Here is a 26,105-nt window from a genome sequence, read left to right as displayed (position 1 = left end):
GTCATAGCAGAGTGAGAGCGGGAACGCATCCACAACTGTACAAACTCATGTTGTGTCCACATTTGAAAAGTAACACGCTTAATGTACACAATTAGTGTTTACCACCACTGGTCCGCCCAGAACATTCGGAAAGTTGACATGATAGGCCGACTTGATGTTTACTATCTTGCAGTAATTAGTGTGTTATGCCAACCTTTTGTCTGTGTTTGTCTACTCCAGGCCTACCCACATACAGCTGATTATAGCCTACCCATACAGCCATATGCTTAAACACGGTCCACATCCTGTATTAAAGGACCACCAATCACATAGGACAGAGCCTACAGCTGGAGATGACCCATAGACCCGACCATATATCAAACGCGGTCCAATTATAGCCTAGGGCCCTAGGCCTATAACTAGGCTACATAATACTACTCAAACTACTCAAAAATGTGTGTGTGTGTGTGTGTGTGTGTGTACGTGTGTGTGTGTGTGTGTGTGTGTGTGTGTGTGTGTGTGTGTGTGTGTGTGTGTGTGTGTGTGTGTGTGTGTGTGTGTGTGTGTGTGTGTGTAACCACCACCCTTGGGGTCAACCAGTCCATGCCGGCTGCTGGTAACCTTGACTAACGCCAGAGAGTCTCCACTTCGGAGGGGGTACTTCTTCCAATCTTAGTGAACTGCCGAAACTAAAAAAAATAATTAAACACAACAAACCTAAATTTGCTTTTCAGTCAGTAGCATAAAACCAAAAATCTTAAGAGAAAAACTTATATGAAGAGAGGTTCACCAGCGATTTCCAGAATTGAAACACGCACCCGCAGAGCGTGATGAAGAAAGAGAGGAGGGGGGGGGGGGGGGGGGGGAGGGGGAGACCGCGCCAGGCCGCCTGCTGGGCGCTTTGTACATCATCAGCCCGATGGAATCCCGGGGAGCGCAGCGGGCCGCCGCTCCAATATGCCAAGGAGTCGGCCGCTACCCTGTGGCAGTTAAGGAGCTCAATTGTGTGTGAGTGTGCGTGTGTCTGTATATGTTGGTGTGTATGGTGTATGTATGTGTCTCAATATGTTGGGGTGTGTGTGTGTGTATGCGTGTGTCTCTATGTCGGTGTGTGTGTGTGTATGCGTGTGTCTCTATGTCGGTGTGTGTGTGTGTGTGTGTGTGTGTGTGTATTTACAAGCCCAGGTCGACTGCTGTGCCGTCTACGGTGAATCTGTTTGTGTTTTAAATTGACTGAGAACCGTTGGCGGAAGGAAAAAACGACTAGGGCCAATTGAGTAAAATATAGTTTTGAACATTTAATGAAGGTTGATTGTCAGAGGATAATACGGTACACAAACTTGTATTTTGAACGTGTTTACAAATTAATGAAATACACATACGCTTGTTCATTCTATGTACAAACAACACAAGGTGCGTCTGCGTGACAAGAGGCCCTCCAATCGGCGTTCAAACCAGTCGAGATATTACCAATCAACTAAAACCAAATGCCTTCACAGTGTTTTGGCCACATACTGCATGGGTGGACTTTGTTTCCTTAAGTTTATTCTCCCAAACCACTCATTGTCAAATATTTCCTTATAATACTTTGTCGTGGTATCTAATCCACTGGCTAAATTTGCTCAATGCAACCTTGTTTCATTCCAGAAAAATGGGCAAGCGAGGAACACTGCAACAAAACCAACACCTGATAGGCTACATGTAAACACAAAGCTGGCAACTCCGTGTTAAATTCCGAGCAGTGGCAAAGTTTCAGAGGAATCCTAAAGTTCACAGTGAAACACTGCCCTCTTGTGGTTCGCCGCTAAACACTAAATGATGGCGATAAAGTGCGTTTTCACCAAGTCCCTGAAGCAACATTAACTCACAACCTGTTCTGTGTCTTCAAAATTATTCACTCGTCCAAATTCATTCATCCTTGTATTGTTAAAAAGAAAACACCTCACACAAAAAGGACGTAGGCTATGGGCCATGTCTGACCCCTGGGAAAACAGAACGATAGAAGCGAGCGACGCGACGGGCACGAAGGCACAGAGGCACATTAGACGCACACATTTTTTGCAGTTAATTCACCACAACAGGGGGTAATTACTTTTTATGGGTACATGTAAACAAAAACAGCACCCCCTCCCCCCCGCTTACCCCATCCCTGCTGGAAGTGCTTTAATGGTGACGTGTTATGGTAACGTCTCGCCATAACACACCAGTGCACAAGTGGGAGTACTGGTCACTGGGGTATTTTGTGCTAATTTTTCTTCTTGTTTTGTGACACGTACACTAAATAAACATCTTATTGTTGATTACAATTTGCCGAGTATGTAAACAAGTCCCTTATGATATTCTTGTTCACGGATATATTTGCTTCAGGAACCGGATTCCAATACAAGCCGTCAAAGACGGGAGGCTAGCTATAGATGGGATGATGCGGAACAGCGATCTGGGATCGATTGCAGATCCTGGTCATTGGTGTCTCATACTGTGTTTAGGCAGCAGATAGTCCTACTCTGATACCTTTAGGATGACATTATAGGGAGGAATTATGCTTTCCTAAATGAGGAAGTTGAAAATCATTATCCTGTCATTGCTACCAAAAAACATTCTCTCTCTCTCTCTCTCTCTCTCTCTCTCTCTCTCTCTCTCTCTCTCTCTCTCTCTCTCTCTCTCTCTCTCTCTCTCTCTCTCTCTCTCTCTCTCTCTCTCTCTCTCTCTCTCTCTCTCTCTCTCTCTCTCTCTCTCTCTCTCTCTCTCTCTCTCTCTCTCTCTCTCTCTCTCTCTGCTACCCCCCCCCCCCTTGATAACACTGCCTTCGTAATCTCACTACAATCACCATAACAATCACTCATCCATCCACCAAGTGACATCTTCATCTTCATCATCGCCGACACGACAACCACCACAGGTAACCGCTCTGGACATTCCCGTCTGAGTGGGGTGGGGCGCCCCCTAGGGGCTGAACACGGCCTCCTCCTCCTCCTCCTCCTTCATGGGGGGGGCGGCGGGGGGGGGCGGGGTCGGCAGCTCGTACTTGAACACCACACTGAACAGCTTCCCGCCGAGCCGCTCTGCCAGCCAGGTGTTCTTGATGACCGCCATCTTGAGGCTCTCGCAGCTGAGCCGGGCGAAGTAGTTGGTGTGGACGGCGCGGCCCATGCCCTCGATCACCACCAGGTCCGCCCTCCGCTCCCGCACCACCATGGTCAGCACCTTGTCCAGCCGCCTGGGGACGGACGCACGGACACACACGGCTCAACGACCTGCTCCCAGCATGCATCAGCGCCGAGCTGATGACCCCCCCCCCAGCTGGGACGGGGGGGGTCAGGTCCCTCGACAGGCAGAGGGCCGCACCCTACTGACGCTGGGACAACTGGGACACACACACTTACTACTCACTCTCTACCACAACCACTCGCTCTCTCTCTCCCCCTCCCTCCATCCCTCCCTCCCTCCCTCCCTCTACCACTCTCACTCCCCCCCCCCCCCTCTCTCTCCCTCCCTCCCACTCTCTCTCTCTGCTGCTCTCTTTCCCACACACCCTTTAGGGACGATGGTCATGCCGTACTTTACTGCATCTTATCCTTTTCTATTTTAGTTTACTTATTGTATTTTAATAAGAGCTAATGCCTGCAACAGCATGTGTCTAACTCTGAGAGGGACTCATCCATCCTACAAGTGGAGCGCGCTTGGCCCTCCTTTGAAAGCAGATGGCCGGTTTGTCAAGAATGAGGCTAATTGTTACAATAGTCTGTCGAGATGTAAAGCATCCACTATTAGTGCAGAGCAACATTTCAATAAGTTGCGTGGGTAAGTCTAGGAGGGTGGGTTTTCCTTATTGGAACGCAGCCTTAGCCATCTGTGTTCACGCCCCGCGGTGCAAGACCACGGATTGGACCCGGTGTCCTGGATATGAGGACTGGAGTCTGCCGCAGTTGTTCCAGCAGTCAATACTGCCAACAGCTAAACATGACTCAATGTACTCCATAAATACTGTTTGTTATCCGTTTGTTATCTGTCATCAAATGTATGATTAGCTTTTGCTACCACCACATAACTCCTTACTGGTAAATGTCCCCCCACTTATCTATACTAAGAGAACAAGGCAGCAGAAAACCACGCGCTGTTTCTTTAAGAAGGCATTGGACCAATCATACCCGAGGTCCAGGCAGGGGGAGCTGGATCCAGTCTGGACCAGAACCAGCCGGTCCTCCTTCAGCCCGGCCCTGCAACACAACCACAGTCAGAGACACCCTGGACCAGGACGCCTGGAACACCTGGAGACCTGGAACACTGGGACCAGGAGGCTGGACACCTGGAACACTGAGACCTGGAACACTGAGACCAGGAACACTGAGACCAGGAACACTGAGACCAGGAACACTGAGACCAGGAACACTGAGACCTGGAACACAGACCTGGAACACTGAGACCTGGAACCCAGACCTGGAACACTGAGACCTGGAACACTGAGACCTGGAACACTGAGACCTGGAACACTGAGACCTGGAACACTGAGACCTGGAACACTGAGACCTGGAACACTGAGACCTGGAACACTGAGACCTGGAACACTGAGACCTGGAACACTGAGACCTGGAACACTGAGACCTGGAACACTGAGACCAGGAACACTGAGACCTGGAACACTGAGACCTGGAACACTGAGACCTGGAACACTGAGACCAGGAATACTGAGACCTGGAATACTGAGACCTGGAATACTGAGACCTGGAATACTGAGACCAGGAACACTGAGACCAGGAACACTGAGACCAGGAACACCGAGACCTGGAACACCGAGACCTGGAACACAGACCTGGAACTGCTGCCATGGGGACACAGCACGAGTGCGCTGGAGGAAAACTGTGACCTCTTTTTGGTCGTGTTATGGCTTTCAATCTTTATCCTTTTTATAATTCTACTGTCTAAACTACTAAACTTCTGTCCCTTATTTTTGGATCTAAAATATCCCAAATGGGATATACCTGATAAAGTACTGGCTTAATCTAAGTCCAGTACCAAACTAAAAGAGGTTGGAGCAGGAGGCATCCTTCGCTTCACCATCGACAGATAGCAGGGCTACCCTCACCGTCTCTCTGGATACTGTGGAGACAGTCCTGGTACCAGAGCTCTGACTCAGTGGGTCCTGGTTCCACTGGTCCTGTTACCAGAGCTCTGACTCAGTGGGTCCTGGTTTCACTGGTTCCTGTTGGTCCCGTCTGATACTCACTAGAGTATGGAAACCCACCCTGAGCCCCTCTGCGCGTTAAGGCGTTGGAGTTGGCGTTGCTTTTGTGTTGAAACAATAAATAGATTAACTGTGTGGGGCTCGGGTCGGGCTGGGTGACTCCTCTATCGGACACGGGCCGGGCTCGGACTGAACAAGGCGTCCCGTTGCGCTCCAGTACTCACTGGATGATGGGGTCCATGGCCGCAATTGTCTCCGTCAGGATCTGCAGCTCCCCATTGGTCACATCGTTGAGGGCGGGGCTTGAGTTACTGGCCAGCACCACCTGAGAGGAGAGCGCACGCACACACCAGCACACGCACGGACACACACACGGACACACACACACATGAGCAAACGCACGCACACACCAGCACACAAACACACACACCAGCACACACAAGGACACACACACCAGCGCACACACACATGAGCAAACGCACGCACACACCAGCACACACAGACACACACACCAGCACACACACACAGACACGAGCAAACACACTCACACAAGTAAACATACGCACACATGAGCAAACACACACAAGTTGGATTATAATACGTTACGCCTCAAATTTCTCATATAGTTAATGTCCCCAAAGAAATCATTAAGCTAAAACGATAAGTTAGCCTCATCACGAGACGTAGACCTGACTGGCCGGTGTAATATTATCTTTTTAATTGCATCAATCAGATTCATCATTGTTGCGTGCTGCTCTATCTTGGTAGGAGTCTGTCTGCACGCCTACCGTTCAGGGCTCTGCATGCCAAAGCCCTCCCCCGCAAACCACTCACTGCTCAGAGTGGCCAGAGTGCGTCTCTGCTTCAGTTACAAATCCAGGATACACATAGCTGATTGGCCGAGGAGTAACACTGGTTCAAAGCGCCTTGCAGTGAGTTTGTCTCATTGACAGACTGGCCTGCCTTCGTTCATTCATTCATTCATTCATTCGTTTGTTCGTTCATTCATTCGTTCATTGACCTAACGGTGAACAGTGAGCTGTGTCTCCCACCTCCGTGCCCCGAAGGAGCAGCTCTCGGACGAAGGGCATGACCCCCAGGATGATGTCCATCCCGCTGTTGTCCACGAAGAACACCGCACACTTGTGAGGAGGCCCCTAGAGGGGGGAGGGGGACACAGTGAGGAGCAGGAAACGATAGGGAGGGGCCCCTGAGGGAGGGACACTAGTGAGGGGCCCCTGAGAGACGGGAGGGACATTAGTGAGGGGCCCCTGAGGGAGGGACACTAGTGAGGGGCCCCTGAGAGTAGAGAGGGACACTAGTGAGGGGCCCCTGAGAGTAGAGAGGGACACTAGTGAGGGGCCCCTGAGAGTAGAGAGGGACACTAGGGAGGGGCCCCTGAGGGAGGGACACTAGTGAGGGGCCCCTGAGAGACGGGAGGGACACTAATGAGGGGCCTCTGAGAGTAGGGAGGGACACTAGTGAGGGGCCCCTGAGAGACGGGAGGGACACTAGTGAGGGGCCCCTGAGAGACGGGAGGGACACTAGTGAGGGGCCCCTGAGAGTAGAGAGGGACACTAGTGAGGGGCCCCTGAGAGTCGGGAGGGACACTAGTGAGGGGCCCCTGAGAGACGGGAGGGACACTAGTGAGGGGCCCCTGAGGGAGGGACACTAGTGAGGGGCCCCTGAGAGACGGGAGGGACACTAGTGAGGGGCCCCTGAGAGACGGGAGGGACACTAGTGAGGGGCCCCTGAGAGACGGGAGGGACACTAGTGAGGGGCCCCTGAGAGTCGGGAGGGACACTAGTGAGGGGCCCCTGAGGGAGGGACACTAGTGGTGAGGGGCCCCTGAGAGACGGGAGGGACACTAGTGAGGGGCCCCTGAGTAGGGAGGGACACTAGTGAGGGGCCCCTCAGCTAGCCAGATGTATGATGGGTAGCCCCGCCTACCAGCTGGAACGGGCCAATAGGGAGTTGCCTGTCAGCTGGATCGATCTGTCAGGTGTGTTAGACGCCCTTGACGTTTCATCCACAGCGGGGCTGAAACAGGGGCCCTTTAGCCCCAGCTGGAGTGGAGGGCCCTGGCAGCCTGTACCAAACAGGCGGTCAGACTGAGAACAGGTCGTTGGGGTGTGATGATGTGGAGGGAGGGGGATGAGTGCATTGATCCCTCAGCGTTGGGGTTAGATAGCGAGGGCGGACCCCCATCGGGGCGTCGATACTGAGGCGTGGGGGACGTTAAGAAGGACACAGGTGAGGAGGGAGAGCCTGAGGCCCTCTGGTTCTGCTCCAGATCGTCTGGAGGCGTTGGAATATGGGGCAGGCGCGTTACAAAGAACCGTTCTCTCTCCTGAGGGGGGGGGGGGGGGGGGGGGGTCAGGCTGACCTTCAGTCTCTGCAGCCACTGGTTGTAGGAGTCCACCATCCACGGGCGCTCTGGAACAAACAACAGCAGCAGCAGTGTTGTGGACGGGAAAAAAGGAGATTTTGGTTTTGCGTTTTTAGTAGCGGGGGCTTCCTACCTTCCAGCTTCTGTTTGGCCTCCTCGAAGCCGAAGTCTTGGTCCGTCTCCAGGACGCTGAAACAACACAGATACACATACTAAATACAGACACACACATACTAAATGCAGACACATATATACTAGATACAGACACACACAGACACACGCATACTAAATACAGACAGACACATACTAAATATAGATACACACATACAGACACACACATACTAAATACAGACACACACATACTAAATACAGACACACATACTAAATACAGACACACATACTAAATACAGACACACACATACTAAATACAGACACACATATTAAATACAGACACACATATTAAATACAGACACACATATTAAATACAGACACACATATTAAATACAGACACACACACATACTAAATACAGACACACACACATACTAAATACAGACACACACATACTAAATACAGACACACACATACTAAATACAGACACACACATACTAAATAGAGACACACATACTAAATACAGACACATATACTAAATACAGACACACACATACTAAATACAGACACACATATACTGAATACAGATACACACATACTAAATACAGACACACACATACTAAATACAGACACACACATACTAAATACAGACACACATACTGAATACAGACACACACATACAGATACACACATACTAAATACAGACACACACATACTAAATACAGATACACACATACAGATACACACATACTAAATACAGACACACACATACTAAATACAGATACACACATACAGATACACACATACTAAATACAGACACACATACTAAATACAGACCGACACATACTAAATACAGATACACACATACAGATACACACATACTAAATACAGACACACACATACTAAATACAGACACACATACTAAATACAGATACACACATACTAAATACAGATACACACACATACTAAATACAGACACACATACTAAATACAGACACACACATACTAAATACAGACACACACATACTAAATACAGACACACACATACTAAATACAGACACACACATACTAAATACAGACACACACATACTAAATACAGATACACACATACAGATACACACACACATACTAAATACAGATAGAAACAAAACAATGATATTTTGAGACCATGCTTTTCATCTTGCACATAAATATATCAAAAGTCATTCAGCAGATACGACCGTATGGGAGTGTTGTCGACGCAGTATGATCAGCTATATCCTGATGATAGATGATGGATCCAGACTCACTCGGACACGGCCTTGGCCCCCCAGTCGAAGACGTTCCCCGCCAGGACCCCGCGGACCAGAGCGAACTGCTTCTCCTCCCAGCCGAGGGCGTCCAGGGCGGCCACGGCCTTCTGGTAGCACCGGAGAGCTGCGTCGTTCTCCCTCTGCTTGATCTGGGGCCAGGGGGGGGGGGGGGGGTCAGAGGGGGGGGTCAGAGGGGCTCTGGTACCACCGGCCCGGGGCCAACGGAACAACCACTAGCACTAGTCCCGCGGCCGTTCATACTCTAGGCAGCTCAGTGCTTAATCACAATTTTTAAAACTTAACATGACATAAAGTGAACTGTCTAGTGTGGAGTTATTCCTGAAATATAGATTGGATTTACCCCCCAAAAAATGTAATCCTCATAAAATGTGTTTCTGCTTAACCCAACGCGTCCGTCAGGCTAAACATGGACATTTCTTAAAAAAGGCCCATTAATGTTCCCCCCCATCCTGTTCCCCACCTCAAGCACCAGCTTTAGTAAAACCACAACGAAAATGCAGAAAAACGACTAAAAGAGAAAAGAAGGAAAGGACAGAAAGAAGAGAGGGAGCACTACCAAACAGAACAGAAGAAGGTTGTACTAGAATCACTCAGACCTTAGAGTAGGGGTCGGGGAAGTTGAACTCGTTTAAACAGTGTTCTCTGGTGTCTAACAGGCTCCTGACTGTGAGGGATCCGTACGCACTGCGTGAGGAGAGAAGCTAGGTTAGCCACAGAGAAACACACAAACAACAGGCAGACAGGAGGGCGACGGCTCGGCTCACTGCAGGGCTCTGAAGGGACGCCGTGGTATCGATCTGGACGTGATAATGGGCATCGCACACAGCGCTGTGATAAAACCTAATGAAGCTGTAAAACTATACAACGTCCAGACTGCATCGGCGTCAATCTCACCGCGACGGGTTAGTGGATGTTGCCGTTAATGAATGAGCCCGAGATCCAGCTGAGATCCAGCTGAGATACAGCCTGGCCGTTCCCCAGACCTCTGCAGTCTGAGTCATGTGGGCCACATTCCTTCGATTAGCGGATGGCTTTGCTCTACTGATACAGCGCTAACCTGAGCCAGGGAGGCTCCGCCCAGATCATAAACGCCTCCGTTTAGAGCCCTGGGACTCAGCAGAGGTGGGTTCTCAACCCTGAGGTCGTGTTGCAGATGCTGGGATTGAACCCGAGGGAGTTAAAGGCGTCCCGGCCCACCCACTAATCCAAGATACACACGGAAGCATCTACATTACATTACCTCTACGGAGAAGTGTCTAACACAGATTAATACAGCCAAGGGGTTCTCTGCGTCTCTCCGGTGCCCCGAGGCCGGGCCGGGGGGCCGGGGGGCCGGGGGGGCAATATGCAGAGCCACAGGGAGGAGGCGGGGGGCGACCTTACAAGGGCTGCTGCCGCAGCGTCTGCAGCTTGTGGCGGTACTTCTGCCGGAACTTCTCGGCACGCTCCACGGCCTCTGGGAGGTCGGGCTGACTGGCCACCGCACGCTTCACCACCTGGAGGGGGACCAGAGGGGGAGTCAGGGGGCCCGCAGGGAGAGGACCACGGGGGGGGGGGGCAGCAGGGTGTGGCTGCAGGGCCCCAGTGGCTCACCACTCTGGGGGCTCTGTCACAGAGTCAGGGGTCACTGATAATGAGACCACAGACTGATGATATTGTGATGTAGGCCGTACCCCGTCCAGGGCGTCCTCGAAGCAGAAGAGCCAGTACTCGCGGGCCAGCGGGTCCACGGTCAGGTCCACCGTGTCGGGGACGTAGGAGGAGGGGTCCTCCAGCAGCGGCAGGTTCACCAGCTTCCTCTCCAGACGGTCCATCTCCAGCATGTCAAACTACACACACACACACACACACACACACACACACACACACACACACACACACACACACACACACACACACACACACACACACACACACACACACACACACACACACACACACACACACACACACACAAACAAGCGCATTGACACACCAATGCACACACACACACACACACACGCAGAGACACACACGCACACACACACACACGCACACAGACACAGAATTTACACTACACTTCAAATGTAAATGACACAAGGCTATAACACACAGATCACTCAGTACATCAGTGACGCTCACATTGTTGGACCAGTGTAGGCCTGACCCCCTGATACCTAACTGGTACCGGGATGAGCCAGGTGGCTCCACTATGATATACATATGTCTACATGCAGTATATATATATATATATATATATGATATACACTATGGACGCTTAATCAGTGCGAGACGGTTTGGGGGGTCATGATTAAACAACGTCTGGAGACCGGTTGGGCTCGGTATTCGTGAGTTTGAACTGATGTGTTGTCTTGAGGTAAGCTTCATCTACAGAAGAGAACAACACTCTTCTTCCTCCCAGCAAGCAATCCAATGATTTGAACACTAAAAACAAGATTTATATTTTACATCGGGGGATTGCAATCATCAGACTTTGTTAAAGTTAAAGCAGTTTTTCACTATAACTAAATAATTGCGTCATCCCCTGACCAAGGGTGTGAACGATGGGACTGTTTCCCTCATCGACACAGCTCAGCTCAGAGGGGAACCTTGGGGTAGTGGTTCTTGTTTCCAGCGTCCGTACAGCAGAGCGCACCCCTACCCAGCAGTCATGGGGACGCAGAGATGAAGCTAATCATGTTCCCGATAACTCCGGAGTGGAGCAGCTCTATCGTTCAGACACGTGTAAAGGTTAAAGCAAACATGGCCGACTTAGTCTTTATAAAACCCCCTTATACAAAAATTCAAACAGTAAAACAAGGTTCAAATCCAGCTAGAATAACTTTCAGTAAGAAACTACGAGACAGAAAAATACGAAAAAGGCGGCGATTGCAACCAAATGTTAGCAGCGGAGGAAATTAATCAAAGCAAGAAGAAAATTAAAAGTTCACAAGCAGGTGTTAAACTAATCTGGGGGCCTCAGATGACTGGATGTCATCGCATGGCCGAGCAACTCGCTAGAGGAGCAGGCGGACAGTAACTCCAAACTATAAAGACACACACAAACACACACACACGTATAGCACCAGGAAGTACTTACTGGGAACTGCATGGGAATGTTAAACGGTACAGAAGGTGAACATGTGGAAAGGAAATGAGGAAAAGAAATGAGACATCAAACACTGGTGGTTACGAAGCCTGGAGACACAAAAGAGACGTCAAACACTGGTGGTTACGAAGCCTGGAGACACAAAAGAGACGTCAAACACTGGTGGTTACGAAGCCTGGAGACACAAAAGAGACGTCAAACACTGGTGGTTACGAAGCCTGGAGACACAAAAGAGGAGCAGGCGATGACATTTCCACACGCTATCCCGCAAAGACAACGACAGGAAGAGGATCTGGGCGGCTGAGGCGAGGAGGACCAATAGTAAATAACTGAGGACAACAAAAAGGAGGTCATTAGAGCCAGAGCTCAGAGCTGACGGGTCGATGGTGGACCCACCGTTCCGCTGCGTGCGCGCTGCATGGGGTTGATGTCCGGAGACGCGCTCATGAGGCCCGAGCTCCCGGCGTAGTTCTCCCCCCAGCTGTACTGGTTGGGGTCTGCAGGCGTCAGGGAGCAGCGAGACCACGGGGAGGAGGGACAGAGCGATGAGCCACAAAGATGGACGGAGGAAAGGAGACACAGCCTTCTGGTCTGTCCCCGTTATCTCTTTTCTTAAAAGGCAGATTTTTATTATCTTAATGTTGTCATGGCAACCAGATGAGCCCAATTGGGCCTAAAGACACCATTAATAAACATAATGATCCTATTTCAATGATATACTGAATGGTCTTTCATTTTATTGAAATGTTATTGAACCAAGTGAGGAAAGAGGCTAAGCACACTGATATGTGTGCATTGGTTAAGTCTGTGTTCACGGTGGTGTGTTCTCCTCACTGTCTTCCTCTGCTCCTTTAAGGAACGCCCCGATGGCTCCCAGATATCCCTCATGCCTCAGGAACAAGGCTTGGACTTCACCCTAGATGAACACCCATAAATACGTAACATTTAGCAGCAGCACAATGCAGGTACAGTCATCTGGTTGGAGATAAGGGGAGGACCTTGTGTTTCAGGCTGCGGTCATCTGCAGTAGTCTAGATGTGCAAGGCGTGCACAAATATATGGCGACACATTAGTGCCATAATTCACTAATGTGATAAAAGATGCATTCGGGCGTATTATATTATTCTACAAGCGTAGATATTAACTGCGAGCGCGCAAATGATCTCTGCGCGCGCAAAACAGCCTCTCGCGCGTAACAGCCTCTCGCGCGTAACAGCCTCTCGCGCGTAACAGCCTCTCGCGCGTAACAGCCTCTCGCGCGTAACAGCCTCTCGCGCGTAACAGCCTCTCGCGCGTAACAGCCTCTCGCGCGTAACAGCCTCTCGCGCGTAACAGCCTCTCGCGCGAAAGATGTTTTTACGCTCGCTCAAATTTAATTTTGGCACTATGGGGGAGGGAACCAAGGCAGGGCGGGCTTTCCTATGATTGGCCGTTTCTGAAGCGTAACTCCAGATTCTATGAGTATAGGCGCAGCCTTTTAATTGTCGGCCTCATTGTCCTTTAAATAGCTGAAGAAAAGCTGTTTATTGGGAGCAGAACGTCCGCCTGCGCCCGACTATATCTGCGAAATGCGGATGTCGTTGAGGCACGCCGCACGCGGACGTAATTGAGGCCCACGCTGTTGGTGGTCGGGGATTACAATTTTTTCAGTGCTACGGCTCACGCCTAGGGATAACCCAATAGCGACAGCCTTAAAAGGCTGCGCCTATATACTCATAGAATCTAGAGTTACAATACGTAACTATCGTTTCAGCCATTTACTGTACAATTCAGAATTGAATGAGAGGAAGGCTGAGGAGGGCTGTCAATCAAATATCGCGCTTCCGAAACGGCCAATCATAGGAAAGCCCGCCCTGCCTTGGTTCCCTCCCCCATAGTGCCAAAATTAAATTCGAGCGAGCGTAAAAACATGTTTTGCGAGAGGCTGTTTTGCGCGCGCAGAGGTAATTTGCGCACGCGCAGAGATCATTTGCGCGCTCGCAGTTAATATCTACGCTTGTGGAATAATATAATACGCCCGAATACATCTTTTATCACATTAGTGAATTATGGCACTAATGTGTCGCCATACAAATACACTTTTTTTCTGTGTTTGTCTGCGTGCACATGTGTGGATGTATACACAGCGTGTGTGTGTGGAGGGCTGTGGTTTTGACGCTGTGCTCTGAGGTTGTGTATCGTGTGTTTCCGTCGCGGGGGGGCACAGGGCTCCGAGGGGGCCACAGAGCTCGGGGGGGGCCTCAGGGCTCTGGGGGGGCCACAGGGCTCCGAGGGGGCCACAGGGCTCAGGGGGGGCCACTGGGCTCCGAGGGGGCCTCAGGGCTCTGGGGGGGCCATAGGGCTCCGGGGGGGGCCACAGAGCTCGGGGGGGCCACAGGGCTCGGGGGGGCCACAGGGCTCGGGGGGGCCACAGGGCTCGGGGGGGCCACAGGGCTCGGGGGGGCCACAGGGCTCGGGGGTGCACAGGTCTCAGGAGGGGCCACAGGGCTCAGGGGGGCCACAGGGCTCAGGGGGGCCACAGGGCTCGGGGGTGCACAGGGCTCAGGGGGGGCCACAGGGCTCTGGGGGGCCACAGGGCTCCAAGGGGGCCACGGGGCTCGGGGGGGCCAAGGGGCTCGGGGGGGCCACGGGGCTCGGGGGGGCCACAGGGCTCGGGGGGGCCACAGGGCTCGGGGGGGCCACAGGGCTCGGGGGGCCACAGGGCTTAGGGGGCCACAGGGCTCAGGGGCCACAGGGCTCAGGGGGCCCCAGGGCTCAGGGGGGCCTTGCCTTGGTGAAGAAGTTGATGCTGTAGGTGATGGTGTGCATGGTGACAGGGTGGCCCCGGATGAAGAAGCCCCCGAAGTAGACCCTGGTGAGGCTGTGCAGCCGGGCGTACAGGCAGGCCAGCTGGCCGATGTCGTTGCTGATCATGTGCAGCAGACTCTTGGCGATGTCCTCCTTGGAGAACTCTGCAGCGGGATAGGGGAACACGTCATGTGACCCAACGTCATGTGATACAGCGTCATGGGATACACGTCATGGGATACAACGTCATGGGATACACCGTCATGTGATACACCTTCATGTGATGTTATACAGTGTCACTCGTTACAGCATCATGCGATACACCGTCATGTGATATGCGATAAAGCGTCTTGTGATACGCGTCATTTGATACAGCGTCATGTGACAGAGCGTCATGTGATATGCGATACAGCGTCATGTGATACAGCGCCATGTGATACAGCGCCATGTGATACAGTGTCATGTGATACAGCGTCAGTGAGAGCGTCATGTGACAGAGTGTCATGTGATACACCGTCATGTGATACCGCGTACCGCTGGCGAGCACTGCACCACAATCATATATTCAAACGAACGAGCACAGAGGGAATGATTATTGGTCAAAGCGATGGCCGCATGTCATTCCTAAGATTCCCGATAAGAACACACGAGTTCTATTTATAAAATAACTCAACGGTCAGCACACGACAGAACAAAGGTATTGAATTACAAAGCATTGCATGCAAAAGGGGAACTTTGATAGTATCTACTGCCCATTTGAATAGAACCTTCAGTGCAAAGCATCAATTCCAGTGCAGTGGACTCCTGACAGTCTATCGGGCTCTGGCGTTCCTCAGACGTTTCCTGAGCAGTTTCTAGTCTATTCTGTGTCAATGAGTCAACCCAGACCCATGCCGACACAATAGCATACTGTATCCTGCGTTTCGGGGAAACAATGAGCTGTGTCAACACTGGCCAGCCTGAGTTAGCAGAGAAGGCTGATAGCCACAGATCTATGGACGTGTCGCCACACTACCTGCTCATGCCTTCATACAAGAGACCTCGTCCCTGCAGGCTACGGAATGAGCGTCTGGTTTGATTGGGTAACCCCTGCTCCCTCCTTAAGGACGCCCACGGTCCAACTCTTACAGGTCCCACATCAACTGGAAGACGCTGAGGCTAATTGACCTCTAAAGCAGACTAGTGTTGGGCGTCTTGTTCACAGACGTAGCGGTGGGGGTTGGACCCCGGGCCGTTCGCTCTGAGCCAGACTCCGGCGGTCCTCACCTTTGTCCGTGGTGGCCGACTTCCCGAAGCTGCTGGCGATGAGGTCTCCAGTGAGCCCCAGGGACCCGTAGGAGCCGCCGTAGATGTCCTTCACCAGCATGTCCAGGTTGGTGTGCTGGCCCTTGGAGGCCAGCTGCAGCAGCTCATCGAACCTCTGGAGGAGACACGCTCACCTGAACACAGGGCCCGCCTCAAGGGGCCCCGTGGGCCCGCCTCAAGGGGCCCCTTGGGCCCCACGCTACACGATAACCCCGACCCCTCAACGGCAATTATTATCTTATTTTAAATGTAAAACATGATAGACAAACAATGTCTTTTTCTAAAATGTGACCACCGTCCGGCGCACACAGAGAAAAGCAGGGAGGCGCTCGGCCCTCCGGCTGAGGGAGGACGAGGTGGAGGAAGGTGCACCTTTGTTTTGGTGAGCAGAGCTCCGAGGCCCCAGAACGTTCCCCCGCCGATGGAACTCCCTCCAATACGCTCAAACTTGTCCTCAGACTCCACCTGGTCGGGAAGACACGGTTTGGAAAGGGAAACTCCACTGCAGTCAACCGAGTTATCAGAGGCACTGTATGATATCACTATGACGATTATGTTAATGCACACAGAGCCAGGGGTCAAACGACTGGGTTAGTTTGCAAAAGGCAGAGGCGCATCATTCTTTGAAGAGTTCCCCTCTTCCTCCATTGTCACACTCTTCCTCATCCCCAGAGACCACCGTGGTTGGGACGATCAAGTAGGGCTGGGCGATTTGGCCTAAAAATAAAATCTCTGATTTCCTCAAACCAAACCCAATTATCGATGACGATTTTAATTAAAAATTATATATACAAGTGAAAAATCTATATGTTTTTTAAGTTGGATTTTATTTGAAGATAAACAATGATTAACAAAAGCAAAAAAAATAACACATCTCGTACTCTGCTGCTTGCCTCAGTTTAAGATGTTGGAATTAATGTGTTGCACTGCTGCTTTTGGTTGCCAGACTTCAGCCAAACTCTACACACTCACTTTTTCCAGCGCATGCTGCCAGGTCTATATTTTACTTTTTCTGAAGAGGAACAGGCTCGAAATCCTCCTTATTGGCACCAAATCCACCCTCTCTAAAATTAATAACTTCTCCACCTCCATTGACAATTCATCAGTTTCCCCCTCTCCCCAGGTCAAGAGTCCGGGTGTCATCCTGGATAGCACCCTATCATTTCAGTCCCATATCAATCATGTCACTCGGTCAGCTTACTTCCATCTACGTAACATCTCTCGCCTGCGCCCATCTCTCTCCCCCAACAGTGCTGAGATTCTGGTTCATACCCCGGTCGCATCGCGTCTGGACTACTGCAACTCTCTCCTCTTTGGTTTACCTGCTAAGTCCATGCATAAATTACGCAGTACAAAACTCTGCAACCCGTATCATTACTAAAACCCCTCCATCAGTCACATAACACCTGTCCTGCAGCAACTCCATCGGCTCCCCATTAAATATCGCATCATTTACAAGATCCTGCTTCTCACTTTCAAGGCCATCAACAATCTTGCCCCTCAGTATCTTACCGAGCTCCTCCATATCAAGACACCCACCCGTTCTCTCAGATCGTCTTCCTCCATCCAGCTCACCCTCCCACCTGCTCGCCTGGTTCCCATGGGGTCAAGAGCATTCAGTGGCTCAGCCCCCCACCTCTGGAACTCTCTGCCTCATGACATCCAGCACTCAAGCTCCATCACCTTCAAAACGTGTCTATCCACACAGGCCTCCTCCCTTTAAGTCAGTTGCATTCTTGGGACTAGAATGAACACACCGTTTTCTTTCTCTTGTACACTGTTTTATTATTGTGTTGTTGTTTTTGTTGTTGTTGTTGTTGTTGTTGTTGTTTGCTACTATGTATATTTGATTTTGTAAGGTGACCTTGAGTGTCAAGAAAGGCGCCCATAAATAAAATGCATTATTGTTACCACCAACTACAGGACCTTGGAGAAGGGGAAATGGTGGCGCTGCCCTAAATACCCGATATATATATATATATATATTTCTTAAATCATCCTTAACCATAAATTTGAATTACGATTAAAAGTGGAATAATCTCCCAGCCCTACTGTCAAGCACTCTGTGGCGAGGATCAGGACTTCTCCTTCCATCCCCAGAGACGATCCAACGTTACGAAGGCCCAGAGGGAGAAGGGGGGGGCTCACCTTGATGATTGACACCCCGGAGCCGATGTTGACCAACAGGTAGGGGAAGATATCCGGGTGGGTGTTCTGGAAGCGGAACTCAGAGTCGGCGTGCTTGGTGAAGATGAAGGCCTCGTGGGGGATGTTCCTCAGCACGAAGTTACAGCCCCGGATCAGGCAGGTCATCTCATCCTCCTTATCCACCCTGAGGACAGCAGCAGGCTTACAGAGGGGCGGGGCTTACAGAGGGGCGGGGCTTACAGAGGGGGCTAGCAGAGGGGCGGGGCTTACAGAGGGGGCTAGCAGAGGGGCGGGGCTAACAGAGGGGGCTTACAGAGGGGCGGGCCTTACAGATGGGTCTAGCAGAGGGGCTTAGAGAGGGCTGGCAGAGGGGGCTAGCAGAGGGGCGGGGCTTACAGAGGGGGCTAGCAGAGGGGCGGGGCTTACAGAGGGAGCTAACAGAGGGGCGGGGCTTACAGAGGGGGCTTACAGAGGGGGCAAGCAGAGGGGCGGGGCTTACAGAGGGGGCTAGTACAGGGGCGGGGCTTACAGAGGGGGCTAGCAAAATGGATTACGGATTTTCTGGGTTTTAAAGTCGAAAAGTCAAAAAAAATTAAAAAGTATACTACTGAGTAAAATAAGAGTTGACTCACTTTAGTCCAAGTTTCTTTTCGATGAGGTCTTTAAACTTGTGTGCCCCGCCTCCCGTGGCTTTTATCAGCTTCGTGTCAGTGTTGACCAGGTGGTCCTTGATAAAGTCGAGGCAGGTCTCAATGTAGGCGTTTTCAAACTTGATGAAGTGCAGACGGGCTGTGATCTCCTCCTGCACCGAGATCTCGTACAGTTTTTCGCTCGACGCCTCCTTTTAATTGAACATGAAAGACGCGCATTGAGGAATAACATCTCACGCATCTTTTTTCCCTTTTTCTTTTAAAGACAAGAAGGAGTTTATATTTGATGCTGCCATACACCGTATAGCACGGTCTTGCTCAGCAGAATCACATTAACAGTCAGTTATTAAACTTAACCAACCTTTGCAGTATTGTCGAAAGATCGCACTTTGGCCACTTTGTGCTGGACGGTGGAGTAATATGCGAGCTTGGTTAGAGAGCCACCTGTTAAAACATTAAACTTTGTTGACACACGCTGAATAACACATGACAAAGTGCTGCAGTGCAGGACCAACAACTGGATGTTCTATACTTTAACCAACAATGGCTAGCAGGTTATGAGATGACGAATAGGATCTGCTAATGCTACTGTAGCTACACAATGTCACACTTGACCCCCTAGGTCCAATGGTACATCGATTCGATACATGAGACTATACACAGACCCCGCGTATCCATGACACAAGTCAGCGACCAGACTTTGACAGCTGAAGCATGCATGGACTAGTTCTGCTGGTCCATTCCCACTTCACAACACGTCACCTTATCCACAACAGAACGTATTCAGTGAGACACTGAGAAGAAGCTGGAGGTTTAGGTCCAAGCTCTAGAGCAGTGCGACCCAAGGGACGGCCCGTACCTATGTCAATGGCGAACCGCTTCGCGTTCTCCAAATTGCGGAATATTTCATCAGGCGGCAGCGTTATGCTTTTGTCCAAGCTGTGGCTGCTCTTCTCCACCCGATCCAGCTCCGCCATGGTGCACACTGCAGAGCCCAGACGCTGGCTGCGCAGTTTGCGTGCGCGCCGTCGTCCAATCACCAATAAAGACCCGTGACCAGCCAGGCGCAGCTGGAGGCGTGCCGTCCAATCACAATTTACGGATCGGTCCAACTAGTGGGCGTTGCCTCGAAAACAACTTGTAAACAAAGCATGAGGTCCGTTATATTGACCACATACTAAATAATAAATTAGGTAGGCTAAAGATTATTATTGTTTGTTAATATAATTTGTGTTGAATTCTTTGTAGGCCTAATTATACCCAAAAAAATAGTTTTGTTTTGAGTTTTTTTTTTTCCAAATAAGAAAATGTAGGACACGGGAAGAGACGGTTCAGGGTCTACGGAGTGGAATACACGAGAAAAGATCGCAGGAGAATAATATATAAATTAGGGAATGAAGAAAGCACGTAGTAGGCCTAATAAAACGGCAAACACAGGAATCGGTACATGTTATTTTATTCACATCATTAACTGATGTATAACGGCTGCAAAGGTGATGATGCATCACAACAACACAAGAATCACGCCAACAAACATTGTAGGCTTAACTCATAAAGAGTTAAAGGAAATGATCTTCGCAGAAGACAAATCATTGTAAATTCAGGAATATAATGTAGACCTATACAGCGCAGCGCTTAGTTAAATCAAGCGTGCGTGTACAGCATGCCCTTTGAAACATTGAACATTAAAACATGTTGATTTAAAATATGTAGAAACCCAATAAGGGCTGAATGGATCCCCACGGAGGACTCGAAGTAGGCCTTCATACATGCGAATATCGCAATTGTCTTTCAAATATTAAAAGCTGAACATAACATTAAGTCTGCTGTTATGGCCTACATAGGGGCCATTGCTGCGTTCATAGAACACGTTTAGTCAGTTAACTAACCTCAATATCTAACCAATCCAAACAAAGACGCCAGGGGTCGCCAGAGGTTGCGATTCAACCAAATTCCGACACATCGCTTACTTATCATAAGATAACAATTCGTTCTTGAACTTATTCCCTTGAAATAGCGCAAAAAAAAAAAGCATTTTACAATGCAACTACATCTTAGTTGATGACTCAACAACCACTTGAGACCAACATGGTCAACATTGTAATTGCTAGTATCTCCAGTCCGTAGGTTTCTACCAGGCCCTCCACATGCCGCGGTTCACTGAACTCTTCTCTTCGGAGATGCTGGGCTTGAGCGGAGAGCTCAGCTGAAGTGCACCAGCCCCACTTAGTCTTGTTTCAGAGGATGAATCAAGGCTCTGGAAGTGATCCAACATTCTTCTGTTGGAAAGTGTCTTCACCTCATCTTTCGACAGGTAATGGGCCATCTCCTGGACACACCTGGAGTGACCCCGATTGGCCGCTGATGAAGTTGAGTTTTCATGGCGAGAAAGCTGCTGTTGTCTCACAAATTCAACGGTTATCTCCAGAATGTCTGCTTTCTCCATCTTGGAGTCAGGTTCTTGTTTGAGGAACTCTGGACCCAGCAGAGACTTGAGCTGCTCAATGCTGCTGTTGATTCGCTCTCTGCGTAGCTTTTCCACCAGCGGTTTTCTGATCTGGAGGAAGAGAAAGGCATATTTAAGAAACAAATCTCGATAGAGTATGAATAGATACTATAATTAACCTCCAAATGTTTTGTTAAGTTCAGTCTTGAATTTACCTTGTGTGTTAAAGTTTGGTGATTCTGAGGAGAAGTCATTGCTGAGGTGATTGTAGGAGCCATGTGTGGTTCTCTGCAGTAGAGGTCTCTGTAGAGAGAATCTGGTCTCTCCTGGCTTCAGCCCTCCTTTATATAGTCCCTAATCTCCATATGAATGTGTGGGTCTAGGTCTGGTTGGAGGTTCTCACAGTCTGAACCAATCAGAGAGCTAGGGAGGACAATGAGGAATGCAGGCTGCCACATGCTGCAGGCTCTTATTGCTTGGGGACAATAGATAGATCTCAGGGGACCAGGTGGAGGACTGGGGGGTGATGGAGAGAGGCTCTGTGTGGATCTGGGAAAGTGGTGACCCTGTAGAGAGATCAGATCTGGATCCTAATGCTCGGATCAATAACATTGATTTGGCACTTGTGCTTCATCCAATCAAATTCGTAATGATAGTCAATGTCAACATGTAGTCAAATACATAGCTTGTAAAGAAACATGTATTTTACATTCATAAAATATAGAATAAAATACTAATTGCAAACTTTCATTGAACATGATTGATATTATCCATTAAATAATAGTTGATCGTTGATAATGTATGGATTCAAACTTATTTTAGGAAAGTTTTCTTAATAACCGAGGCCAAATATACATATTGGATCTTTGTCATTTATTATTTTCATTAAACAAAACAAAAAACGTATATATTTTATTAATCAATGAAATTCTCAAATTCATTCAATGATTGTGAATTGCTGTTAGACGTTTGCCTCAATCTTATTGGAAGGACGAGTCCGGGCGTGTCTTCAGTTTGTAAGGTGAGTCCATTCCTCTGGTTGCTAATGACCCTGGAGTCCAGATGTTCCTCTGTCCTGGGGTGGGTACAAAGTTACCAAGAGTTTCCCACACTTGGGTTTGGGTTTGTGTGTATGTGTGTGTGTGTTTATGTGTGTGTGTGTGTGTGTGTGTGTGTGTGTGTGTGTGTGTGTGTGTGTGTGTGTGTGTGTGTGTGTGTGTGTGTGTGTGTGTGTGTGTGTGTGTGTGTGTGTGTGCTGTAGTTAATGTGTAACAACATTGGAAGGCAGCTTTAGGTTGCCTGTGTTGTCTCAGATGACAGACAGACTTTGACCTCACTTAGTAGCGCCCGGAGAGAGAGTTAATAAAATATGCTCACAATCTAACTTTATCTGCATGGCATATTTTATGCATAGGGAATGTTTACATGTTTCACACTAACATATGAAGTTAAATAAATATGAATGGATAAAATGTACACACAGTAAGCCTAATCAAGATTACATTTGAAATTTTAAAGAAAGCTCATACAAGTTATGAATAAAGTATGTTTAATATTGAGGAGAACTTCCAAATTATTAATCAATAATATTTTCAGATTAAAGTATACCCTGCCTCTGGTAGACTGCATACAACATGCTCTTTGTATAATTTATATTTCATTCTTGTTCTAAATTGTATACTCAACAAACAGAAATAACAAACCGGAATCTAATCCGTAGAAATAGGTCAATTTATGTTAATTGTAATTCATTATAGCAAAAATATTTGTATATTTTACACATATCTGCACGTTCATGTAATGGAATGCTACACCAAACAGGGAAGATGAACGTGACCCACTTGGTCCTTCCTGGCATGTGTTCAGGCCCACCAAACAGGGAAGATGAACGTGACCCACTTGGTCCTTCCTGGCATGTGTTCAGGCCCGCCTCTGCACTGACGCCGCCAAAGGCTTCCGTCTGAACATCTGGCAAGTCAAGACAGCACTTGACGTGAGACCCAAAACAGTTAGCCCCCAAATAAAGTAATATATTGTATTAGGCAGCAGGAGCACTGAACGTCTGGTCCTAAGTGTGCCCGAGCCCTTTGATGGAGCTGCTGTCAGGTGCTGGTGGGGGCTGATGATGCTAATCACACTGAACTGTGACTCTGCTCTCCAGAGCTTTCCCACACTCTGCCCATTGACCCAGCCCCCAGTCAACAACAGGCGTGTGCCTTGTTTAATGCTAATTCAATCCCACACAAGCAGTTCCCAGCCATCCCCTGAGGGGAAGTTTGTTGTTGAGGCACTTCCCAATTACGGGAGCAGTCAATACAAACATTCTGACACAAGATGCACCCTCAACGTTAGGCCAGGATTTCATCTAATTTTTATTGGTCAGGATCAAATTCAAATTAAATTTAAAAAACCCAGATGCATTTTCTTCATTGAAAACATTGTGCATCAGAACATTTGTGCTGAACCGTTTGTTGATACATTTTAAAATGCAGAGTTAAATATACACATTTACAAATAAACAATGCTACTTGTGAAAAACCAAACACAAGAAAAACAACAACCTTTCTTTTAAGCGTACTATAAAACTGAATGGCTCTGCTTCCCCCTCACCTCCCCGTCTAGGGGGCCGGAGCTATTGTCCCCCGGGGGCCTGTGAGTGAGCCTTCCCTGGTTTCCCACACTCTGTTCAATCACTGCATTCATTAGGGACAAAAGAAGTGTGTCTAGTTGCACATCACATCACGTTAGGAGCAATTCAGGGAGTCGTGGTGTCTCACTGTCTGTGGATAAAGATTCCCGACATCAATGGAGAGGTTGCTGTGAAATGGTGCACAGAGACGCAGTATGGAATGCAGACCCACATAAGGGATTATCTGAATGGTCTCTCTCTCTCCTCTGCATTCTGTGTTGTTTATGGAACTGGGAGTCCCCAAATAAGAAAATACCAAAAATTGCGATCCAAACCAGCTAGACAACCTGATAAAACGGATAAAAAAAATAAATAAATCATAATTCTTTCATATCCCCAAAATGATACACAGGTCTGAAGTAAAAATGTCAAAATGTTTTTTTCTTCATTACTTTACATTTAAAAAAAAAGTATTGATTTTGTGTAAATTGTAGACATCGAGGACAGGGTTGGAATTTCCAACACTATTTACGTATGCAATTTCCTACATGAAGACTAATTGTGAAATAATTATTCAATATTTGATCAAAGAAGTACTTGAAATCAAAAATGTATTGCAAACAAGTTTGGAGCACTGCAAATGAAACCAGTGAGTCCAACAGCTACTGGAGTCATCTATGAGTTCAAATTAGAAGTTAAATATCAAATAAAAACTATTACTCTGCAAGACTTAGTTAAACATTAAGTGTGTCTGAGACTCTTCCACGAGGGTGATTCAACTACCAGGGTGTGTTCAGTCAGACTCATTGATCCCAACAACAGGCTACAGCTCTGATCTCTCTACAGGGTCACCACTTTCCCAGATCCACACAGAGCCTCTCTCCATCACCCCCCAGTCCTCCACCTGGTCCCCTGAGATCTATCTATTGTCCCCCAGCAATAAGAGCCTGCAGCATGTGGCAGCCTGCATTCCTCATTGTCCTCCTTAGCTCTCTGATTGGTTCAGACTGTGAGAACCTCCAACCAGACCTAGACCCACACATTCATATGGAGATTAGGGACTATATAAAGGAGGGCTGAAGCCAGGGGAGACCAGATCCTCTCTACCGAGACCTCTACAGCAGAGATCCACACATGGCTCCTACAATCACTTCAGCAATGACTTCTCCTGAGAGTCACCTGACTCTAACTCATAAGGTAAATTCAAGACTAAATTTAGACAGACTCTTAAAAAACGTTACACATTGCTTGTATTTGTGCTGACTTTTATTTGTTGAGATCAAGTGTATTCATGATTTCCTTCTCTTCCTCCAGATCAGGAAGCCGCTGGTGGAAAAGCTACGCAGAGAGCGAATCAACAGCAGCATTGAGCAGCTCAAGTCTCTGCTGGGTCCAGAGTTCCTCAAACAAGAACCTGACTCCAAGATGGAGAAAGCAGACATTCTGGAGATGACGGTGGTCTTTGTGAGACAACAGCAGCTCTATCGCCGAGGACACTCAGTTTCATCCTCTGCCAACCAGGGTCACTCCAGGTGTGTCCAGGAGATGGTCCACTTCCTGTCTAAGGATGAGGGGAAGACACAGTCCAACGGAAGAGTATTGGACCATTTCCAGAACCATCAGGCCTCCTCTGAACCGGACATGAAGGTCCCAGTGAGCCCAGTCAAGCCCAGCCTGGGCCAGCAGAAGCCCAGGGCCAGCCCCAGCCCGTGGAGGCCGTGGTAGAGACTCGGATGTGCTCTCTGAAAGGGACCGTTGTTGTACAACCACTTGGTTCAAGACTGCTACGCTTGTTGTTTTGTTTTTCCTCATTTTTTGCCGTCAAAAAATTGCTGTCTATTACCTTTTGTGAAGGTGCCGCTCAGCCGGGATTCTGTTACTGTCATATTTACAGACAGGTTTCTTTCTGTTCTTATGCATCAAAATCTGATTCTTGTATTGTATTGTTTTTTGGTAAAAAACCCAAATCAATGTATTTTCCTCCCTATGGGAAAATTGTTATAATATGAAAGCTACTGATTCTACCAGCATATGGGTTTGTTGTTTTCTCGTTTAAAGTTGACAATGTCAAATGTTTTAC

The 26,105-nt window shown here is 48.8% G+C and overlaps 3 protein-coding genes across 3 annotated transcripts; 1 reads left to right on the top strand and 2 right to left on the bottom strand.

Moving 5' to 3' along the window:
* Positions 1-2,751: 2,751 nt before the first annotated feature.
* pank4 (pantothenate kinase 4 (inactive)) lies at positions 2,752-19,952 on the bottom strand. Its single transcript, XM_056605834.1, has 19 exons — positions 19,810-19,952; positions 19,312-19,394; positions 18,933-19,141; positions 18,301-18,484; positions 16,525-16,617; positions 16,114-16,267; positions 14,830-15,011; positions 12,895-12,976; positions 12,457-12,557; positions 10,646-10,801; positions 10,356-10,468; positions 9,569-9,656; positions 8,949-9,100; positions 7,684-7,739; positions 7,548-7,597; positions 6,214-6,318; positions 5,386-5,486; positions 4,128-4,196; positions 2,752-3,196 (listed from the first exon to the last, which is right to left on the bottom strand). The coding sequence occupies exons 1-19, from the start codon at positions 19,925-19,927 to the stop codon at positions 2,923-2,925; spliced, it is 2,370 nt and encodes a 789-aa protein (XP_056461809.1). The 5' UTR covers positions 19,928-19,952; the 3' UTR covers positions 2,752-2,922.
* Positions 19,953-20,293: 341 nt separating this feature from the next.
* On the bottom strand, positions 20,294-21,710 carry LOC130401838 (transcription factor HES-5-like). The gene is made up of 2 exons (XM_056605836.1): positions 21,612-21,710; positions 20,294-21,507 (listed from the first exon to the last, which is right to left on the bottom strand). Exons 1-2 carry the CDS (start codon positions 21,672-21,674, stop codon positions 21,082-21,084), a joined length of 489 nt encoding a protein of 162 aa, XP_056461811.1. The 5' UTR covers positions 21,675-21,710; the 3' UTR covers positions 20,294-21,081.
* Positions 21,711-25,144: 3,434 nt separating this feature from the next.
* LOC130401839 (transcription factor HES-5-like) lies at positions 25,145-25,807 on the top strand. The gene is made up of 2 exons (XM_056605837.1): positions 25,145-25,222; positions 25,340-25,807. Exons 1-2 carry the CDS (start codon positions 25,160-25,162, stop codon positions 25,748-25,750), a joined length of 474 nt encoding a protein of 157 aa, XP_056461812.1. The 5' UTR covers positions 25,145-25,159; the 3' UTR covers positions 25,751-25,807.
* The last annotated feature ends 298 nt before the right edge of the window (positions 25,808-26,105 follow it).

The sequence above is a fragment of the Gadus chalcogrammus genome, chromosome 13, assembly GCF_026213295.1.
Source record: "Gadus chalcogrammus isolate NIFS_2021 chromosome 13, NIFS_Gcha_1.0, whole genome shotgun sequence".
NCBI lineage: Eukaryota > Metazoa > Chordata > Actinopteri > Gadiformes > Gadidae > Gadus > Gadus chalcogrammus.
The sequence above is the reverse complement of the archived record's forward strand: the minus strand, read 5'-3'. Positions and strand labels throughout refer to the sequence as shown.